The 22,155-nt window shown below is 40.9% G+C and overlaps 1 protein-coding gene across 1 annotated transcript in view; it reads left to right on the top strand.

Annotated features, from left to right (window-relative positions):
• Positions 1–22,155, top strand: part of nrxn3a (neurexin 3a) — a 233,810-nt gene that overhangs the window by 202,581 nt on the left and 9,074 nt on the right. Inside the window, 4 exon segments of the mRNA XM_013264683.3 lie at positions 2,183–2,354; positions 9,319–9,408; positions 10,717–11,024; positions 17,525–17,603. Coding sequence (XP_013120137.3) covers positions 2,183–2,354; positions 9,319–9,408; positions 10,717–11,024; positions 17,525–17,603 — 649 coding nt within the window.

Raw genomic sequence — 22,155 nt, 5'->3', positions numbered from 1 at the left:
GTTCCTCCTGTATCCGAGGTTCGACTAGCGGACGAACTCTCCTTTCCAGCACCCTGGCATAGACTTTCCCAGGGAGGCTGAGGAGTGTGATCCCCCTGTAGTTGGAACACACCCTCCGGTCTCCCTTCTTAAAGATGGGGACCACCACCCCGGTCTGCCAGTCCAGGGGTACTGCCCCTGATCTCCACGCAACATTGTAGAGGCGTGTCAACCAGGACAGCCCTACAACATCCAGAGCCTTCAGGAACTCGGGGCGGACCTCATCAACACCAGGGGCTCTGCCACCAAGGAGTTGTTTAACTGCCTCAGTGACCTCGCCCCCGGAAATTGGCGGGTCATTCCCCTCATCCCCAGACTCTGCTTCCACCTCGGAAGACGTGTCAGTGGGATTAAGGAGGTCCTCGAAGTATTCCTTCCACCGCCTGACAATTTTCTCAGTCGACGTCAGTAGCGCGCCGCCAGCACTATACACAGTGCAGGTAGAGCACCACTTTCCCCTCCTGAGACGCCTGACGGTTTGCCAGAATCTCTTCGAGGCAGTCCGAAAGTCTTTTTCCATGGCCTCTCCGAACTCCTCCCACACCCGAGTTTTTGCTTCAGCCACTGCCCGAGCCGCATTCCGCTTGGCCTGTCGATACCTGTCGGCTGCCTCCGGAGTCCCACAGGCTAACCAAGCCCGATAGGACTCCTTCTTCAGCTTGGTGGCTCCCTTCACCTCTGGTGTCCACCATTTGGTTCGGGGATTACCACCACGGCAGGCACCAACCACCTTGCGGCTGCAGCTCAATGCAGCAGCTTCGGTGATGGAGATGCTGAACATGGTCCATTCGGACTCAATGTCCCCAGTCTCCCTCGGAATGCTGTTGAAGCTCTGCCGGAGGTGTGAGTTGAAGATCTCGCAGACTGGGGCCTCTGCTAGACGTTCCCAGCACACCCTCACTACGCGTTTAGGTGCACCGGGTCTGTCCAGCGTCCTCCCCCGCCACCTGATCCAACTCACCACCAGGTGGTGATCAGTTGACAGCTCAGCCCCTCTCTTTACCCGAGTGTCCAGAACATATGGTCGCAGGTCTGGTGATACGATTACAAAATCGATCATCGACCTGCGGCCTAGAGCGTCCTGGTGCCACGTGCACTTATGGACACTCTTATGTTCGAACAAGGTGTTCGTTATGGCCAAACTGTGATTTGCACAGAAGTCCAATAACAAAACACCGCTCGGATTCAGATCAGGGAGGCCGTTCCTCCCAATCACGCCCCTCCAGGTCTCGCTGTTGTTACCCACGTGAGCATTGAAGTCTCCCAGCAGGACAACAGAGTCTCCCGGTGGGGCACCTTCCAGCACCCCCCGAGGGACTCTAAGAAGGCTGGGTACTCTGAACTGCCACTCGGCGCATAAGCGCAGATGACAGTCAGGACCCTTTCCCCGACCCTAAGGCGCAGGGAACACACCCTCTCATCCATCGGGAAAAACCCCAACGTACCGGCAGCAAGCCGAGGGGATATTAGAATACCCACCCCAGCCCGCCGCCTCTCACCAGGGGCAACTCCAGACTGAGACAGAGTCCAGCCCCTCTCTAGGAGACTGGTTCCAGAGCCCAAGCCATGCGTAGAGGTGAGCCCGACTATATCTAGCCGGTACCTCTCAACCTCACGCACTAACTCAGGCTCCTTCCCCACCAGAGAGGTGACATTCCATGTCCCTATTGCCAGTCTTGGCAGCCGGCGATCAGTCCGCCAGGGCCTCTGCTCCTGGCCGCCGCCCAGCACACAATGCACCCGACCCCTATGGCGCCTCCTGCGGGTGGTGGGCCTGCGGGAGGATGGGCCCATGTCTCCTCTTCGGGCTGTGCCCGGCCGGGCCCCATGGACTAAGGCCCGGCCACCAGACGCTCGCCCTCGGGCACCCTCCCCGGGCCTGGCTCCAGGGCGGGGCCCCGGTAACCCTATCCCGGGCAGGGTAAACTGTTCCCTCGATGTTTTCTTCATAAGGGTCTTCTGAATCGCTCTTTGTCTGGTCCCTCACCCAGGACCAATTTGCCATGGGAGACCCTACCAGGGGGCAAAAGCCCCCAGACAACATAGCCCCTGGGATCCCTGGGACACACAAACCCCTCCACCACGATAAGGTAGCGATTCACGGAGAGGTGTCCTGTTTAATAACTCTTTATTCTCATTTCAGCAACAAGGCAAAATTGGAGTGACCTTCAACATCGGCACAGTGGATATCAGTGTGCAGGAAAGCAGCACCCCAGTGAATGATGGGAAGTATCACGTTGTCCGTTTCACCAGAAATGGTGGCAATGCTACACTGCAGGTGGATAACTGGTCTATCAATGAACATTTCCCACCAGGTACAGTATTAATAAATCAGTCAGCTATTAAAGTAAAACAACTGGTATTAACTAGTAATAATAATGCAGTGGGGTTGTGTCATTATGATACGAGATCACTGGGCAGCATGTGCTTCAGTAACATAAGATTTTAATTTCTAGCATAAAACAGGTGTCTAACATAGTGGGATGTATCTGTGAGGAGCGAAACACATTACGTACTTCCATACTGCATTACTGATTACTATGTAACTCTGTAGAATTTGGATGGACATGTTAGACGTGTTATCCTAAAAGTAAAGACAAAAAGAATGATGTTCCAAGCCTCCATCAGGATTTCAGAGGATTGCTGTATTAGTGCTAAAGTTCAGGGCCCCTGCTGCTGTGATGGTTTACAAAAATGCTTGAGTTCTCGTTTCATTTGTAACCCTTTTATACCCTTTTGAAGCACAGAACTCTGTTGCCAGTAGTGTTTTTTATTCCTGTGTTTGCTCCAACTGTCTGAGATAATTTGATATTCCAGATCGCATCCTTAACAGAAGTTGAACTTTGAAAAAGCACAGCTTGGCAAGTGATGATTGTTGTGATTCGCGCAGCCTGTCCAAACCCGGTACACACCCACATACTATGGGGTGGTATAATGGAACTATGGTGACTTCATCATACTGACACAATGAGGATGAAGGATATCTCTAAGTGTTTGTGGAAATACTGAGATGAAGGAGAAAGCTGTAAGAGTCAACATAAAGTCTTCTGACTTCTTGGCATCTACAGGTTTACCAGTGACCTGTTATGGATAGATTCAGGATAGCATGTTCTAGTTTCTGAAACTGTGCTTGTTTAGGATGTGGCAGAAACGCAACCTAACATTAATTGTACACCTATGTGGCTCACTAGTGACCTGGTGGAAGTTAAGGGGTTAAGTCTGTCAGCTGAAGAATTTTCAGTGTCTCTTCTATCCTGTAGTCAAAGTAGTTTGATTGCAGTAAGGAAGGTATATTATCAGTTGTGTTTTGAAAATCTGATATTTATTGAATCAATAAATAGTCTTTGCATGAACCACATCCACACCCGATGTGCCAGAGATATGAGGTAAATTCCATTTGTGTCCATACAGAATCTCATTTGTATGCCAGCTGAAAAGACTTGGGAGAAATTAAAATAATTACATAATTTAAAAAAAATTGCCCTCATCCCCTGGGTGTTGGTATTTGTTCCTCTAGCTTGGGTCCTCTGAGAGTTTGAGGGTTCTGCTGTATCTTAGCTGTTCCTCTGATGTGCCTGGAATCTGCTGGAGCCATTCTTCCAGTTATGGGGTCACAGCCCCTACTGGTCCTATTACCACGTGGTCATTTTAGACTTTACCTTCCATATTTGCTCCAGTTATTCCTTCAGGCCCTGGTACTTATGTATTTTTGTACTCCTTCTTCCTGAAGTTACTGTCCACTGGGATTTCCACATCTCAACTGTGGTATACCTTCTGTAGTTGAGGTCAGTCTGTAACTTGCATCCTGTCGCCTGTGGCAGACTTCAGCTGGAGTCTCAGTACCTGGCCTACCTTCTGGAGATATGTCTGGTATATCTGCCTTTTTTTGACACAATCTGACACAGCTAGACACACAGCTAGAAAAGCTAGAAAGTTCTGGGTTTGAATCTTAGTGGTGCCTGGTTTATGTCATTGCTCTGGTTTCTTCCCATAGTCAGAAGGTTAGGTTAACCCTAACATGGAGCACAGTTTCATGTGGGAACTAAATTAACACATGTAAAAGCATACAGTTATGTTTAGGGTCATCATTGATGATGACTTTGACTTCACAGGGTTAACTGGTGATAAGTGATGGTAAGGTGGAAACAGATGTAGATATAATACAGAGCTTTCATGTAGAGCTTTGAACATCAGATTTAAAATGTGTTATAGAAATGCCCATTAATTGTGTTTGGACCTTTGGACCTTGTTTAGTTCTGTGAGATCTAAGTCACTGACAATGACCCTAATCCTAACGCTTCCAGAATGTCGAAATGATCATTAATCACTTTAAAATATAAGTCTTGGCAATCAGGCAACAACAAAAGGAAATAAACTCGTCTTTACTTTGTTCCAAAACATAAGGCTAGGTTTGTCAGCTGGGGTTGTCACTGGATGATGACTGTTTTTGTGTGACATTATATTAAAGTACAAAATTGTCACTAGAGGCTTTAACCCAGAAACTACAGATTAAATCTAGACTCTAGAAAGCGTCTGGCTGCAGGGCCTTGTGCAGACTGCAGAACAATTTCCATCACGTTCATGTCCAAGACAAAATCCCTTAAGTCAAATAGAATCCACTCTGGCACCCTCCCCTACTAGCCTGCGCCATCATTTGCTTCAGTGCTTTCGATCATTGCATCAGTTTCCCATGGGTAACCAGCACCCTGGAGTCTTGGTAACAGTGTGTTTGAGGCAAGTGTAACGGACAAATTGTTCTGCTGTACTGGCCAACAACATTTCTGCCTCCAGGAAGGGTCTTTGAGTATAATGTTTTGCGATTCAGTGTGGCACTCTTTGTTAGACAAGCTTTCAAGTACTGAACTATTTGGCAGCGCTTCTTGGCACTTGCCCTGGATGGATACATGATGTACACAAGCCTTCCACAGTCTTTTCACAAGGCTGCAGTAATGGAGCAGTGAGGTGTTCAAAGAATGGTGCAGTGCTAAGGGATGGGCCTTCAGTGCCTGTTCCTATAAACTCATCTCTTCAAATTGTAATATTTTAAACTGTTAAACTTTGAAAATCATTTTTAGATTTATTATTCTATTAGATATAAGAATAAGATTTATGTAAGACAGTTTATATGAAGGGTACCATCTTATAATCTATGAAACTCTGCTGGTGGGTAATCTATGTGTAACCAGTGTCTGCAATGTTTCTCTGAGCTTATTGCTTTCTCCCTTTTCAGGAGACCTATTTGGTCATTTGTCCTCACACATATACGAACTTGAGGGACATTCCATGCTTAATCCATAGGGCCCACTATTTGAAGCTATAACAGTTTCAGCTCTACTGGAAAGCCTCTTCGCAAAATTTAGAAGTGTGTTAATGGGAATTCTTCACCCTTCCTCTAGAGACACATTTGTGGGATCAGATACTGATGTTGGAGGAGAAGGCCTGCCTTGCAGTCTCTGCTGTTTGTGATGATACTCTTATCACAAAGGTGTTCTATTGGGTTGATGACTTGCTCTTCCATGTCTTTATGGTTTGTGCACTAGTGCACAGTCATGTTGGAACCGGTAGGGGCCATCTCCAATCTGTTTCCACCAAGCATTAAGAGTTCCTTTAACTGAAACTTAAAGGAGCCCAACTCCTGTAAATGGTACATGTCTGACAGTACAGTCAGACCAGTACCATGTCATAACGGCCAAACCCAGACTCATCCATTCGATTCCCGGAGAAACAGACAAGCATGATTCATAACTCCAGAGACCATGTCTCCACTCTGCATCTGACGCTTCGCATCACACTTGGTGATGTTCGGCAGCGGTCCTGAAACCCGGGGCCACGGACCGGTCGTTTGGTACCGGGCCGCAAGAGTTGAGGCTCGGGTGTGAAATTTATGGTTTTCAGGGTTTTTATCGGTTTTTATTGTTATTTTTAAAATTGTTTTCATCATTAACTTGGTTTCCCTGGGTGTTTTCCCATGTTTTTTCAATAAAACTTCTTTTTTTCTTCAGTACCGGTACTGGTTTTATTTTGTTGTATTTATCCGCGACATCTTAAAGGCTGGTCCATAAAAATATTGTCGGACATAAACCGGTCCATGGCGCAAAAAAGGTTGGGGACCGCTGATGTATGGCTTGGATGCAGCTGCTTGGCCATGGAAACCCATTCCATGATCCTCTCTACGCACTGTTTTTGAGCTAATCTGAAGGCTACATGAAGTTTGGTTGTCTGTATTGACTGACTCTGCAACCTCTGTGCACTATGCCCCTCAGCATCTGCTGTCTCCACTCTCCAGTTTTACGTGACCTACCACTTTGTGACCGAGTTGCTATCATTCCCAATTGCTTCCACTTTGCCATATCACTAATAGTTCACTGTGGAATATTTAGTACTGAGGATATTTCACGTCTGGCCTTGTTGCAAAGGTGGTACCCTATCACATTACCATGCTAGCATTCACTGAGCTCTTAAAAGTTACCAATTTTTTCACAAATATTTGTAGACAAAGTCTGCGAGCACTTGATTTTATACACCTGTGGCCATAGAAGCAATTGTAATACCTAAATTCAATGATTTAGATGGGCGAGTGAATACTTCTGCTAATATAGTGCATGTCAAAGGGAAAGCCAGGCATCCTTACCAGTAAACCTATTGTTGCTGGTTGTGTCTTATTTCTCTTTCTTTCAGTCTCAAGACAGAGTTCATGGCCATAAGTGAAAGTAGACACAGAGCAATAGCTTTGCTTAACAGAAGCTGTACCAATCCATCTGTCCATGATCCATGTTGTTCTTCCCCCGATCATGGATAAGACCCATGATTTGATGTCATCTGCCAGAATCTAATTCCCACCCCACAGTGGGCAATTCACCCTTCACTTTTGAGAATGATAGCTTGTTTGTAAATGAACAAGATAGATTTGACATACCGCAAATCTTTCGTTAAGAGTCCTCATTTTAAACGGTCATTTACATAATTCTGTGTAGTTTTAAAATATGATGTCCATAATTGCACATGCTGCCCAGTGAACTACATATTATGTTTGGATCGGCCCTTTTTTGTGGTTTATGCTGTTTGACTTTGTTGTTTTTACATTAATGATAGCCCAGAAGTTTTTTTGAACAATTTTCATTTTACTCGGGCTCATCCTCTTTGGTATTGGCTGTATTGAAATATATGTTACCTTATACGGTGAAGATATATCTAATCATTTTGATTGTCACTAAAATTTAATTTTAGCATGATTGAATGAAGGCACTGTTGATATCAATTAAATAAGCTTGGTCTAGCCTCAGAGAGTTTGCATTTGATGTATCACACAAATTAAGGGGTTAAAATTGAGTCAAATCAAACTGAGATGTTGAACAACATTTGTAACAGATGGGTGAAGGGGAAAAAATAGAAACAATATTATCAAAGATAATTTCCAAAAGTCTGTTAAGTTTAGTTTTTCAGAAAGATCCAAGTGATGAAAAGATCAAAACAAATTATTTTAAAAAGTCTTCTGGTATCACAGCAACAAATACATGTGGAGAAAGTTGGAATAAACACAAACATGCACATCAGCTACTGAAGTGGGAAGGCAGTTTGAGGATTTCTCTGTGTAAACATCATATGTGCTGTATATTTAATGAAGATTTTGGGCAAGCTAATATTGTCAGAGAAGAGCGTGATCATTTTAAGAACTTTAAATGAGCTCTGCATAACCTAAGGGAACTCGTTTTCAATGATGACACACGGCTGTTGAGTGACGTAGTTTTTCGAAGCACAGAAATCAGTCCAACTAGTCTATGGTCATTCAGGCTCTTGGGAGCCTTTTTTTGAGATACAAATAAATGTAGCCTTTTTAACCTTAGATGGTACACTTGACTGAGTCAAAGCCTGAAAATGTCAGTCAAGATAAACATAATCTGTTAGCAATCTGCCAGGTATGCCATCAGGCTCCCTGGCTTTCTGAACACTGACAGCCTCTTGATTGTTTAAGATGAGACACTGCTTGCTGTCACCTGCAAGAAGCAGTGGAAAAGAAAGAGCAGCAGCACTAAGTCTTGTTCACATTTCCACACAGCTTGGTGTAATCTTAAATGTGCCTGAATTTGCATGGGCCTAAATAGTGTTGAGACTTTCATAAAATCCCACTTTTATGTTGCAATGGCGAACCAGAGTACTGTATATCTGAGTATCCATCATGACAACAGAGTAAACAGATGCTGTACATGCTGTGTAGCTAAGTGAGAGCAAGCTGGCTAGCTATTACATAACAGCTATCAGGTTAATCTTAACTTGCTTGCTTAACAACATTTTGATTTGCAAAATAACTTGCCAGTTTTTCCCCATTTAGTCTTTTATGTCTACAGATGACCATTTGTTGAATTTTAGTGATTGGTTGATTATTATCAATTTCTAATCTAATGTTTGGTAGCGTTACTTACTGTTGACGTTGTAAGTGAAAGAAAGGGATTAAGGCAAGGTGCTCTGGAGCAAGCCTGAATATTACATCCTTTGTAGGAAATTTTACCTGAGTTCTTCAAGTCACAGGCTGTTAAAAGAAATCTAGCGAGTCTTGAAAGATCTTATTTTTTAAGGTATGTGAAGATACATCCAGTAACAAAAAGTGATAATGAATGAATTTCATTGCATGAAAAAGTTACCCCTAAGAAGTTACCTACCAGGTAGGCAAACCTGACTGGTAGGAGGGATTGTACAGTTTCATTAGACTATAACTTGGTATTCGGAACACATAGGGTTAGGCAAGTTTTTAAAGTGTTTGTGATGATTTCCATAGTAAAAAAACTAATCTTGCATTAAATGTGACATCAGTGCATACTCTACACCAGGAGTCTCCAACTCCAGTCCTCAAGAGCTACTGTCCTGCAGCTTTTAGATGCATCCCTACTCCAACGCAGCTGAATCAAATGGTTAGATGACCTCTTTAGCATTCCATCAAGTTTGGCAAAGGCCTGATAACAAGCCAGTCATTTGATTCAGGTGTGTTGGAACAAGGATGCATCTAAAAGCTGCAGGACAGTAGCTCTCAAGGACTGGAGTTGGAGACACTGCTCTACACAATGTGAAGAAGAAAAGAGTCAGGATTCTATACAAAATGTTTGGTAACAGCCAAAGAGCCAAAGACGATGAGCCCTAGGCATCCTGTAACCAACAGCAGTTTCAACCAAAATGAATGTTTCTGCTAAATTCAGATTTACCATTTGTAAATGTAGCTAGAAATTGATATTTCCTTCATGATGTGACTCAATCTATGTTTAATACATGTGTTTTTAAACTTTAAAGGGAACAGCGACATTGAACGCTATCAGATGGCCAATAAGAAAATTCCTTTTAAATTTGCCAGGCCAGTAGAAGAATGGCTACAAGAGAAAGGTAATTTCAAATCAAACTGATGTGTATCTGATTGTGCTAATGTAATAACATGAAAATCTCTGAACGTGAATGTGAACCTACACACGTGGCTTAAAAATGAGAACTAACCAAAGAACTAGATAAGTGAATAAATTTGTACAAAAGGAATGTCACTGAAAGTTATAGAAACAGAGCAGCAATAACTGTGAAAAAGTTTGTTTTTTATTTAGCAACTGTGTACACAAACTTCATCCACAGAGGAGATGTCATCTCCCTACAACTTCTGCACTTATGCAGCTCACATCTGCCTTTCAGTGTCTCCACGACGCAGTAGTGAGATCAAGCACATCTGATTCATTCCTTATTAATTTATTTTAATCAAATGATGTGCTGTTAATAATCATGGTTCTTTTTATGTTTTGTTGGTAAAATTCATCATGCAGTTTTATGCCACTGTGTGAGAAATCTATGTTTCATTTTAGTACAATTCAGTTTTAATAGAGGAATACTGTGACGTCGGACCCCAACACACACACACCGTGGTTATGGTGACACACACACACCGTGGTTATGGTGACACACACACACCGTGGTTATGGTGACACACACACACCGTGGTTATGGTGACACACACACACCGTGGTTATGGTGACACACACTTCTTTTATTATAACTGTGGTTTCGGCTTAACGCACGGGACACAGACACTCCCGCTCAGTAGTCGCTCCGCTCTCTTCCTCAACTGTCACTGAAACATAAGAAAAGTCACAATCAGTCACTCGTCCCAAACACCTGTTTAGCCCCGCCTCCACGCCGCCCCGGGAGCTCACTGTGCCACCCCTCCTCTGCAGCGGGCCAGAGACCACACCCGCGCCACAAATACATTATGTATTATTCTTCACACTGTCAAGATAAATTCATTACTTTTGTCATTGTAAGGTGGAATAAACAGCTAAATATGTGTAGTGTAATTTTTGAGGTTGGCTACTGTGCGCACTGTTGCAGTTTGCTTAGTATTGGGTTCCTTGTTGCATTAGACTTAAAATGGACAAAAACTGGCACAACTATGCCGTTCACAGACTCGCAGACTGTTGTTCATGCAGTTAATTTTAATTATGTAATTACTTTTCTTTCAGTTTTCACAGGTTTTGTTTGTATTGAGGTTCTACATTGGATTCTATAGGGTTTTTAAAAAAAAAAAATCTAACTTGCTCTTAATTTACTGAATATGTAACATTTTAGTGGCACTGCACATGGGTGTTTGCATTTTTGTTTTATTCAAAGGTCCTTTCTTTGTTGACAATATCTTACTCTGGATGTCTTCTCTAGGGCGGCAGTTAACAATTTTCAACACACAAGCAACAGTGGCAATTGGTGGTAGTGATCGTGGCCGGCCCTTTCAGGGTCAACTCTCTGGCCTTTATTACAATGGCCTAAAGGTGTTGAACATGGCAGCTGAAGGCAACCCAAACATCAAGATTAATGGCAGTGTAAGGTTGGTAGGCGATGTACCTAGTGTGGCAGGTTCAGCAAGGACCACAGCCATGTCTCCAGAGATGACAACGACCTTCATTGAGACTACTACCATGATGTCCACTACAACCACACGGAAACACAGATCTTCCTCAACTGTACAGGTATGTATGTTCTTATGACTATACATACAGGAAACAATAGTCATAAGTGCAGCTACACATTTGTTGTTCTTCACCCTTCATAATTTGATACATTAGCATTTGGTTGCACTTTCTATTCTGGCTCAGTAATAAAGTGGTAATAGTAGTGTAACAAAGCAGAAACAAGAACGTAATAATGTGGTAATTTCTAAGTTATTACCATGCAATTGCCAAAGTAATAACCACTTAGTATCCAAGTAATATTAGTCTTGTAGCAACAGTGTTCACACTGAGTATTATTACATGCAAATTTATGTGATTGGATAATAAGAGCCCAAAAACTGAGGGTAATAATGTGGAAATACAGCTCGGTAATAAAGTGGTAATACTAAGGTATCAAGGAAGAAACAAGAATCCAATTATGTGGTAAGTTATTAACACTCAATTAACCATGGTAGTTTCTGTGTAATAAGCATGAAACAGCTGCAAAATGCAAATTACCTGTTTCCAATTAATTACATATGAATAACCCATTAAAGGTAACTTAAAGAAGTGTGATTATTACCTGGAAATATTGCTATTATTTTCTGTGTAAGAAGCAGGAAACAGCACTGCAAAATGCATAACTGCCTGTTTCCATTTAATAACATATTAATAACCATGTAATAACCTTTTAAAGCAAACTTAAAGAATAGTAATGACTACCAGGAAACCTCCAAAAGTTGATTCTGTTCATCTGGACGTAGCATTTTCAGTGGGAGAAACGTTTCGTCACTCATCCAAGTGACTTCTTCAGTCTCAGCTGACTGCAGGTTTCCCCAATCTTATAAACAGTACATTTGCATAATGACTGAAACCAGCCCACTGAAGGAACAATGGGCTGGGAGGTCAGTTCCTTCATCTTAATTATGCAAATTCTCATGACCATTGATCAACAACCACTGACCAAAACCCACTGCTCAATGGCCATGAGTCCCATTCACAGAGAGTTGGGGAATGGCTGCAATCACAGCATTGTAAGATGGCGAAAGATGTACCCTTAGGCCCCCTCCTCAATTCAGAGATGGTCTACTCCTAAAAGTCTGCAAATGAGCTCTTCAGTTAAAGGCTTCCGGGCAACAAAAATCCTCCAGAAGGTCACAGCACCAGTTGCTTAATGAACGGGTGAGGCAAACAAATTTTACCATCGACATGATAAAATCTCAAGAGGACCGGCTCTGACAGAGACTGACTATGCTTCTAGATGAGAATACTCTTAAAAAGGTGTTTGACTTTACTGAGAAGGCTCGTCAAGCACAGCACAAGAAGTCTAAGACGAGCCAACAAAGGAAGTTTGACTTACTTTTTGTACGTCAGAAACCACCACAAAATATGGAGAGTGTCCTCAACAGCCAGAAGAGAGAAGGATGCGACATGGAGGATGTGGACAAGTGGGTGAAGAATTTGTCTGACAGACAGCTCACCCAAACAGAGAAAAACATCCTTCCTAAAGGATTGAATGTTGCTGTGACACCGAGACAAATCCTACTCGTGGAGCTGATCACAGCCACAGAAACAGCAATTCAAAATAACAATATTGCAGACATGGAAGCAGAGCAACTACGGACAAAGATTTCAGCCTGTCTCAGCAATGCAAAGCCCCCAGCATCCAACATTACCATGGAGGAGAGGAAGGCACTCACATCACTTAGTAATGACAACAACATTATCATCCTCCCGGCAGACAAGGGTAGGTGCACAGTTTTGCTAAACCAGAAAGACTATCATGAGAAAATTTTGTCACTGCTTAGTGACAAAAATACTTATGAGCCCCTGAAATGAGACCCAGGAAGTGGCTACAGGAAGAGGGTGATAGACTGTCTGAAGCAGTTAGAACAAGACAAGGCTATCGACCGGACCTCATACCACAGGCTGTACCCAGGGGAGTCTACACCAAGTCTGTATGGTTTACCGAAAATACATAAGCAGGGTGCACCTTTAAGACCGATTGTCTGCATGATCAACTCGGTCACCTATAACATCTCCAAGTTTCTGGCTTCGATCCTCAACCCGCTGGTGGGCAGCTCTGAACACCACATCCAGAACACCCTGGATTTTGTTGAGAAGGTGAGAGATGTCATTATGGAGGCAGATGAAACCATGGTCTCGTACGACATTACATCTCTCTTCACTTGCATCTCAGTCACGGAAGCGTTGGAGGTAGTTCGTAAGAGATTACAGGATGACACCAACCTCAGCAACAGGACCACTCTCAGCATCGACCAAGTGTGTTTGCTTTTGGAACTGTCTTCAGTCCACCTACTTCACATACAAGGGTCAGTTCTACAGGCAGAAACATGGGTGTGCCATGGGCTCCCCAGTTTCACCCATCGTGGCCAATTTGTACATGGAAGAAGTGGAAAAGAGGGCTTTGCTATCCTACCCTGGAACACCACCAAGTCATTGGTTCAGATATGTCGATGACACCTGGGTGAAAATCAAATCTCAGGACGTACTACATTTCACGGATCACATTAACTTGGTGGACCGACACATCAAATTCACCAGGGAGGATATGAAAAGTGGCAGGTTAGCCTTCTTAGACTGTGAGATTTCCATCAGTAATGGGGGACATCTAAAAGCTGATGTGTACCGTAAACCTACACATACGGATCAGTATCTAAGGTTTGACTCTCATCATCCACTGGAGCACAAACTGGGTGTCATCAGGACGCTACAACACAGAGCGAACACCATCCCCACTGACACAGCGGCCAGGGAGGCAGAAGGACAGCACATCAAGAAGGCCCTGAGTAAATGTGGTTATCCCAGCTGGACTTTTGTCAAAGCTGGGAAGGCGCCAAAAGAAAGCTCCAGCTGATCCAGGAGAGAAGGACAACCGCTGCCTAAGAGAAAACCTGTAATGATCCCATATGTGTCAGGAGTATCGGAGCAGTTGAGACGCATTTTTTCTAAACACCGCGTCTCTGTGGCTTTTAAACCCCAAAATACGCTGCGCCAAAAATTGGTCCACCCCAAGGATCGGGTCCCCCGACACAAACAGAGTAACATAGTGTACGCTGTTAAGTGCCAGGAGGATTGCCAGGATTTATACATCGGGGAAACCAAACAACCTCTGGATAAGAGGATGGCACAACACAGAAGAGCAACCTCATCAGGCCAGGACTCTGCAGTCTATCTACACCTACAGGCCAGTGGACACTCTTTCAACGATGAGGATGTGCACATCCTGGACAGGGAGGAACGCTGGTTTGAGGGCGGAGTCAAGGAGGCCATTTACGTGAAAAGGGAAAGCCCATCTCTGAATCAAGGAGGGGGCCTAAGGGTACATCTGTCACCATCTTACAATGCTGTGATTGCAGCCATTCCCCAACTCTCTGTGAATGGGACTCATGGCCATTGATCAGTGTTCTTTGATCAGTGGGTTTTGGTCAGTGGTTGTTGGTCAATGGTCATGAGAATTTGCATAATTAAGATGAAGGAACTGACCTCACAGCCCATTGTTCCTTCAGTGGGCTGGTTTCAGTCATTATGCAAATGTACTGTTTATAAGGTTTGGGGAAACCTGCAGTCAGCTGAGACTGAAGAAGTCACTTGGATGAGTGACGAAACGTTTCTCCCACAAAACGCTACGTCCAGATGAACAGATTCAATTTTTGGAGATTTACTTAGCTGGATGATTGAGAATGCATCAAGATGACTATCAGGAACACCTGTGGAAGTTTTTGTGTAACAAGCAGGAATTTAATACCATGGTCTTAAATTAAAACAAGCATCAGGAAATATGTAATGAACTAGAAACACTTGTGCAAAATGCAAATAATTCAGTTCAGAATAACATATATGAATACATTAGATCCGTATTGGAGTTAAGAGAACGCTCTTTCACATGGATGACAACACATAATACGGTAAATCTATTTCAGGAAAGGAGGAAAGAAAGTGGAGCACGTTTTTAAAATGTCCAGTATACAAAAATAAGATGCCATCCATGTTCCCCTGCTTGTCCAATTCAGGGTGGGGGGCGCAACACCACCGTCCTGCACTGCCATCCAAAGATCTAGCTGGGGGTTGATAGCTATATTCTGAGTATACTAAACCTCCACCCTCCTCCCACTGTTGAAAACTGGAGTGCTTTATTTTTTGGTGACTATGTCTTATTTGAAAGTATAACTAACCGTATCTAGTTGTCTATCCATATTTACAATAATAATGATCAGCTTATTTCATGACAGCATTACTTTTACGCAACCTTAGTTTTTAGAACTACTCTAAGTATTATTAGCTAAGCTAACATTAGCTACTAACCTGATGTAAGCTACTCTGTTAGTGGTGTAAGTTGACTGTATGTGACATAGATTAATAACTACAAGCGACATAGTGCTAAATATAACTTAAGGAATAAAAAAAGGTTTTACTTACCTTGCAGTCCTACAGCAGTAGCTATAATATGGGTTTGATTCCAAATGTATTGGTATAATCCATTGGTTTATGCAAGCATGGATCTATGAGGCAAGCCAAAACAATGCAAATGGTGGCTGAAGTTAGCAGTTGGCGCCCCACTCCTTCTTTGTCTTTATCCAGGCATAAAATAGAATGTAGGCAGCAGTCTGCTACCTACTGGCAGCCAGCTCTTTGCAAGCTGCTTCTATTTATGCTTGTTAAAAAAATCGAATGCTTATTGACTAGTGACTATAGCAGTGTAGTCTTGTCTAACTCCAGTAATGACCATAATTTTTAAAAAGGTAGATTCAATATAACTATGAAACAGGCAGTTGAACACAAGATCCACTGTGGCAACCACTAAAAGGTGCAGCTGAAAGAAGAAAAATTGGAGTGCATAAGGAAAATATTAACTGAGGCCACAGAGCAAAAAAGTCAAAAGCCCGCCTCCCATAGATAGCATAAAACTATTAATGTTTTTGAAACTAGAAGAGTCAGCGCCTACTGGTCATTAAAAAGAATGTAGGTTTATTGCATTTCCACTGGCTTTACTTTACAGACTCGAATCTATAGTCATGCTTTATGTGCAGTTTATAGTCTGGATACAATTTCAAAGATTTTACAGGTTATCTGAACCTAATACAAAGCTAAAAAAAAGTATCAGCTAAAAGTGAATGTGTGATTGCTGTGTTGTAGTATCAGATTATCTTGCTTGTGTATCTGCTGTTCCCGTTTTAGGGAGAGAAGGGAAAGACAGACTCGAGTATGTTGACGCATTTTAGAATATAAAATATTTTTAAATATTGAATATTTTTAAAAGATTTTTCTTCTGACGAAAAAGAATTAATGATTTAATATGATTCTGAGTGACTGTTGTTAAGATGACTTGTGATGATTTAGCACTATATAAATAAAAGTAAAAACTGCATTAATGTAATGAGCTCATGCAGCATAAAGGTGTACTGTATGTGAGTCTATCTGTCAAGTAACCTATGTTAAAAGTATCTGTTTAACGTTACACAATATTAAAAGACATGGGCATTCACAGGTTGGCATGGTTTGATAGATTCCGTAGTCTTTTGTGCCAAATTTAGGTGTAAAGGATTAAAAAGAAACTGGGGCAAGGATTACAGCCAAACTACTCTTTGCTTGTTGCTCTTACTGCCATGCTTGAGTTTATGTCAGCTGATGCAAATGGAATAGCTGCTGTTTGATATTAAATGTCTTCCACTGTAAAACCACCTGAACGTATTTTTTAGGAACCCTTAGATAATATTGGTAGAACTAATATTTTTCAAATGTTTATATGAATTGGGTTTTGCTTATTAGTAAAAAACAAAAACAAAACCTTAACTCAAGGTTTTATTGCAGAGCCTTTCAGCTGAACTCAGATCATCTGTACATTACATCTCAGGATGATATCCTTAAGGGGTTTAACTGGTCTGAAATGAGGTAACAACCCGGTGCCTTCAAGTGCTGCAATGCAGTGCTTAACACAAGTTATATTACCCGGCAAGCAGGCAACAGAAGAAAGGTTCAAGTGTGGAACCACCAGCTGAGGCCATTCTGTGTATATGTAAGGTATGTAACACCCAGAGCCTGCAGAAAGTAAATAACATTTAGCAACTTTGCCTGACCTAATAGCAGAGGACTTTGCATCCAGTGTAGACTTAGCATAACTCCAAAGCATTCAATAGACAGGGCAAACCCTAAAGTCATCAAAAGTCCAAATAAATTTGGGAGACAGTAGATGTTTGGAGAAGTATGAAAGAGGGTATTTGCGTTTGACACCAAAGACCATCTTTAATTAGAACGCCACCAACAAAGTAGTGTAAATAACAGCTGGTCCATGGAAAAAACTATAACAAACTGAAAGCTCTGAAAAACTATGAACCTTGACTTAAGATCTTTTGGTCATTGTTGTGCTCCTGAGTTGATTGGCATTCACTTTCTAACTTGTCTTAAATATTCTTCTCCTCTCTTTATGCACTACTTTGTGTCTTCTGGTGGCTCTTTGCTATTTTGGTATATTTGCTATGGATATTGTGTCTCTGATGACCAACATTCTGGCCCTGAAGCACCAAGAGGACCCTGGGTCATCTGCCGAGTGTTCGAGTGATGATGAAGATGAGGAGGAGTGTGAAACTAGCCGTACAGGTGGGCTAGGTTAGTTTGCATTTGCTTGCTTTCTATGTGCTGTCACTCATCTGCAATAGAGGATCAAGGTATCCTTAAAGCATCACGCCCCCATGGTCAGTCAAAGTGTATCTTAATAAATGGCCAAGGTGGTAAGAGTAAGCTAAGCCCAATTCCTCAGCAATACTTAATGTAAGAAAACTGGGTATGCAAATGTATTTGTACATTCAGAGTCTTAATTTAGCACAGTAGTAATTTATCAAGGTCATGAGCTACACTTGCACATGGGGTTATACAAAGTAGTCAACATGGTCACCAATGTACATTCAATTGTTGTCTGCTAAGGGGAACAATGAGGGTTAGTACATGTCATCATCAATATGCTGAGTTTGTATAATGGTGAACCATGTTCTCTGTACTGATGCTGAAAACTTATAACATCATGTTTGAGTCCATTGCTTCTGCCATTCATTGCTCTGTTGATTTTAAGTTTCAAACAGTACATTTGAACAGTTTTTGGTTTTAAATTTTGTGTTCAGCTAAAGTGAGTGTTGTCTAGTTTACATCAATGTATTTTAATTTTTGTTTCTATTTGTGCTTTCCCAGATTTAGAGGCTTGCATTGGTACATGTGCTAGAGAACAGATATCATTGAATTTCTGTGTACAGGTTTTTCTTTTTTTGGGTTACACTTTTGCTTTTAGGTGTACTTGTTATTCTGTCTTTTTTGTACCTAAATATTTAAAATAAATACATAAATAAATAAATAAAATGTTGCGATAACTTAACACTCAAATTGAAAGAGTTTGGGAATTTCCATATTTCAGTTTTTGTAGTGGACAGTTAACAGATATATTTTTGCTATGGCACAAAAGCATAGACACATATTTCTTAGGTAGATAACTTCTGAAAGTTGTCAGTTTTAATATGATCACAGGAACATCCACCAGGTCACTCAGGAGTTGGGGTAAGCTACATCTTAGCCACACACCAAAAAGTATTTTCAAAAATGAAAAAGATGTTGCTTTTCAAATAAAGTTTTTCTGTGATAAGATTTATAGTAACACTAAACCTGACTCTACCTTTAACACCCAAACAGGTCATCTGGTGGATGTAAATAGGTTGAGGTTCTGTAGCTCATTTACAGCACAACCTTTGATGCAAAGGTTGATTTTCACCCAAATAGTAAACGTAATGCCACCAAAGTGGAGCTATGGGTGTGAATCGCATGTTAAAATATACAAATTCCTAAACAGTCGAGATATCTATCAAATCAAAAATTTTGGAGGTCATAGTGTGATAAAGAAACATCTACACCATTTCTGAAGTTCTCTTAAGGGAAATGGATATAGTGTGATTCCTAATCCGGAAAGATAATGTTCATCACAACATATGCCCTTACTGAAGGTCATTCCCAAATTTTTTCAGAGTATGTGAAATATTGTTGTTAAATGGGTTTAAAACAGTCAGGTCCAGGGTGAGATCCATGGGGATTTGTGAAGAAAGACAAAGACAGGGCCCCAGTCATCCAATCATATGTTTACACAGAAATTCACATCATTCTAACCCGGACATCACGTTGACGTTGACAGCTGCATGCTTTGATTTTAATTTTCTTTTGCTCCTTTTTCTAAGTAGATGCTTTTTTTCTGGTTGTTTTGCATTTTTTAAAGTTTTGTTGCCAAGACTTCATTCCCGCCTTTTCGCCAGTTGTCTAAAAATGCATTTTTGTATTTTGGCCTCATCATGTGTGGCATGACGTTTTGGTGGGTGACAACTGTTTCCAGCTGTTAAAAAAAAGAAAAAGAAAACACACACACATCACTTTATTATTATTTCAAAGCAGCTACAAGGGCAGAAAAAAGAAACTTTTCTTGCCATCAACATTTTAATCCTGAACATACCGAGTTCCACATGAGACTGACAGCAGAACCAGTCTACTGTCCTGCTTTAACTTCCTTTCTAAAGCTGCTTTACATTTGAACATGTTTTGGTGCTGATGGCAAAAAAGGACTTTTTGCCACAAACTCTGCTTTCTTCCATTTTTTTTCTTAAGCGATCATTGTTATCATGGTATGATAAACTCTAAAAAACATTGACTTCAGGAAGATCGTTTCTTGCATGTGTTTTGACTGATACCATGCGCCTGCAATTAGACAAACTTGGTTGTTTTGTTTGCATTTCTGTTGACGTTGGAAGCCATTTTTTGTGGTTGCATCATCATCAATGGTCATCTTTCTCACTCAACGCAGTATTTTTTCTTCTTTTTCTTTTCTTTTCTTTTTTTCGTGTGGCTGTTGTCTGTCTGGTTTGTTTAGAGAATTTATCAAGTGATTCTGTTCTCTGTTGTAAATTTTCCATTTTCCTTTTTTTCTTTCGGTTAATTTCATAAGATGGCAACTAAAAAGGCTTGTTAAATGGTTTTACTACAAACTATTAAAAACCTTCAGTGCGCAAATAAGCAGGTTATATTTTTTCCATGAAAAAGGCCACCAACCAGTAACAAATATTCTGCTAATCCTTCTTTTGAATTCTGTAAGATGCTAGCATCACTCACTAATGAGAGTGTTAGAGACGAACATAAACGTCTGACTCAACATGTCTAACTAGATAAAATCTGAGAAGCATTTTCACAGTTAATTGTCCAGTTGTTCTTATGAAAAATGCCAAAAATGTTGCAACAATATTTGTTTTATCAAATGGGATAGAGAAAAATAACTTGGATCATATAATATTAGTTTGTGATTGCAGCGTTAGGCTAAAGATGCGACATTTACATTCTGTCATAGGGGTCCTTATTCTTTTCTAGTTTTTACTGAACTATACAGAATAACATTTCTTAGACTCTTAAGTATTATTAAATAATATTAAATAAAATATTAAATAGTATTTTTGTTTGTACAACACATTTAGGAAAGTTTGGCTCAAAAATATGTTGTACTTTAATACCGTACATCCCAGCAAGTCTCGATGGGTTTTACCTTTGGAGACAGTATTTATCAATTTAAGCATATCATTTTCTTCTAATGTTTTGATTATCTGGGTGATCTTGGCTGCATCAAACTTGCTTTTGGAAGTCAATGTCTAGTTCTTCATATCTGGGGTCCTTCTTCTCTTTTATTTGATTCTCACAAAGTTTTGTCAGTTATTACCAGGATGAAGTCATCTTTGGCCTATGAACAGAAAAATATCTTTCCTTAGGGTAGTTGTTGCAGTATAATGTAGGATCTTCTGGAAATTCTCATGGTCTTCAGATAAGCAACCAATGCAATGGATTTCACCCATAATCTTATCCCAGAGCTGTTGATCAGTAGTTTAGAACGTCATCAATGTTCATCTTCCTTGGACGCTCAGAGTTTGTGTCCAGTTTGACCCGACTGAACACATCTGACCAGGTAGACTGTGATTGTGGGTTAAGGTGTGTAAGGTGTGATTAAAGGTTTGGGGTACCCCGAGTGATGACGTTGACCTTGCAGAGTTATCATCCATGAGGCCAAGTGTCCCAACATGCTTGCACGTATCCTTGCAAGTATAGAAGATTAATGAGTTGTCCACTAATTGCAGAGCTGCAGGTTCAGCCCTTGCCCCCTCAACATTCAGAAGTGACGTCAAGCAAGAAAGTGGACTCCAAGTTGTTTTTGATGGGAGACACCCAGTTACATGCAAACTGTGTTGTTATGATTGACATTTATAAACAGTTATAAATTATTTACATTTTACTATTTAGTGATTTAATTAGAAAAGCTCAAAAATAGTCAAAGTTTTGAGAACAAATAGAATTAGAATTTCACTTATAGAACCGCTTTATTTTATTCAGTTTAACTAATAATATGTCATTACTATATAAATATTTTAGCAAATGAAAAGGTGTGATAAAAATGAAAGCAACAGATAAAAGCTAAGCCATAAATTTAACAATAATAATAATAATAATTTCCTTTTTTAAAGGGTTCATTTTAAAGTAAATTATTATATATAAAGGAAGGGGTTTAGAGACTATATGCTGGATGTGCACTCAAATAAAAATCACACACAGAAAGGTGTTGACCATTTTCTGAAGCGTGACTCATGATAAGATTTTTATTATTATTATTATTTTACTACAACCTCTGACATTGTTTATTTAGTTCAGGCTAATCAGAGATTTGCCATCTTATGGAATTCATGTTGAATTCAATTTTGACCTACATGGAAAAACATGTAGTTATAATACTGACTCATATATCAGACGACACTACAGGTTTAAAGCTGATATCCTTATTTTTGGTATCATCAAATGATAATAATTTATATTTATGAGAATTGTAGTGTAACTTACAGTTAGATATGTTTAGATGCTGCAATTATTCAATTATTCAATGACAATAGGATGTTTCTGAACGTAAAACGATATGTAGAAGATATGTAGAAGTGAAAGACATAAATGTCATCAGATGACATATTACACTATTTCATTGTTTATTTTGTGCAAATTTAGCTAAAATGCAGAAGCAGTGTGTGAAAATGAAGTAGTCCTTCAACAGAATGGCTGAAAAAGATGGGAACAAAGGTGTCGCATCGGCCCAGCCTAACTC

Source organism: Oreochromis niloticus, linkage group LG19 (genome assembly GCF_001858045.2).
Source record: "Oreochromis niloticus isolate F11D_XX linkage group LG19, O_niloticus_UMD_NMBU, whole genome shotgun sequence".
Classification (NCBI taxonomy): Eukaryota; Metazoa; Chordata; class Actinopteri; order Cichliformes; family Cichlidae; genus Oreochromis; species Oreochromis niloticus.
This window is presented reverse-complemented; position numbering and strand designations above follow the sequence as displayed.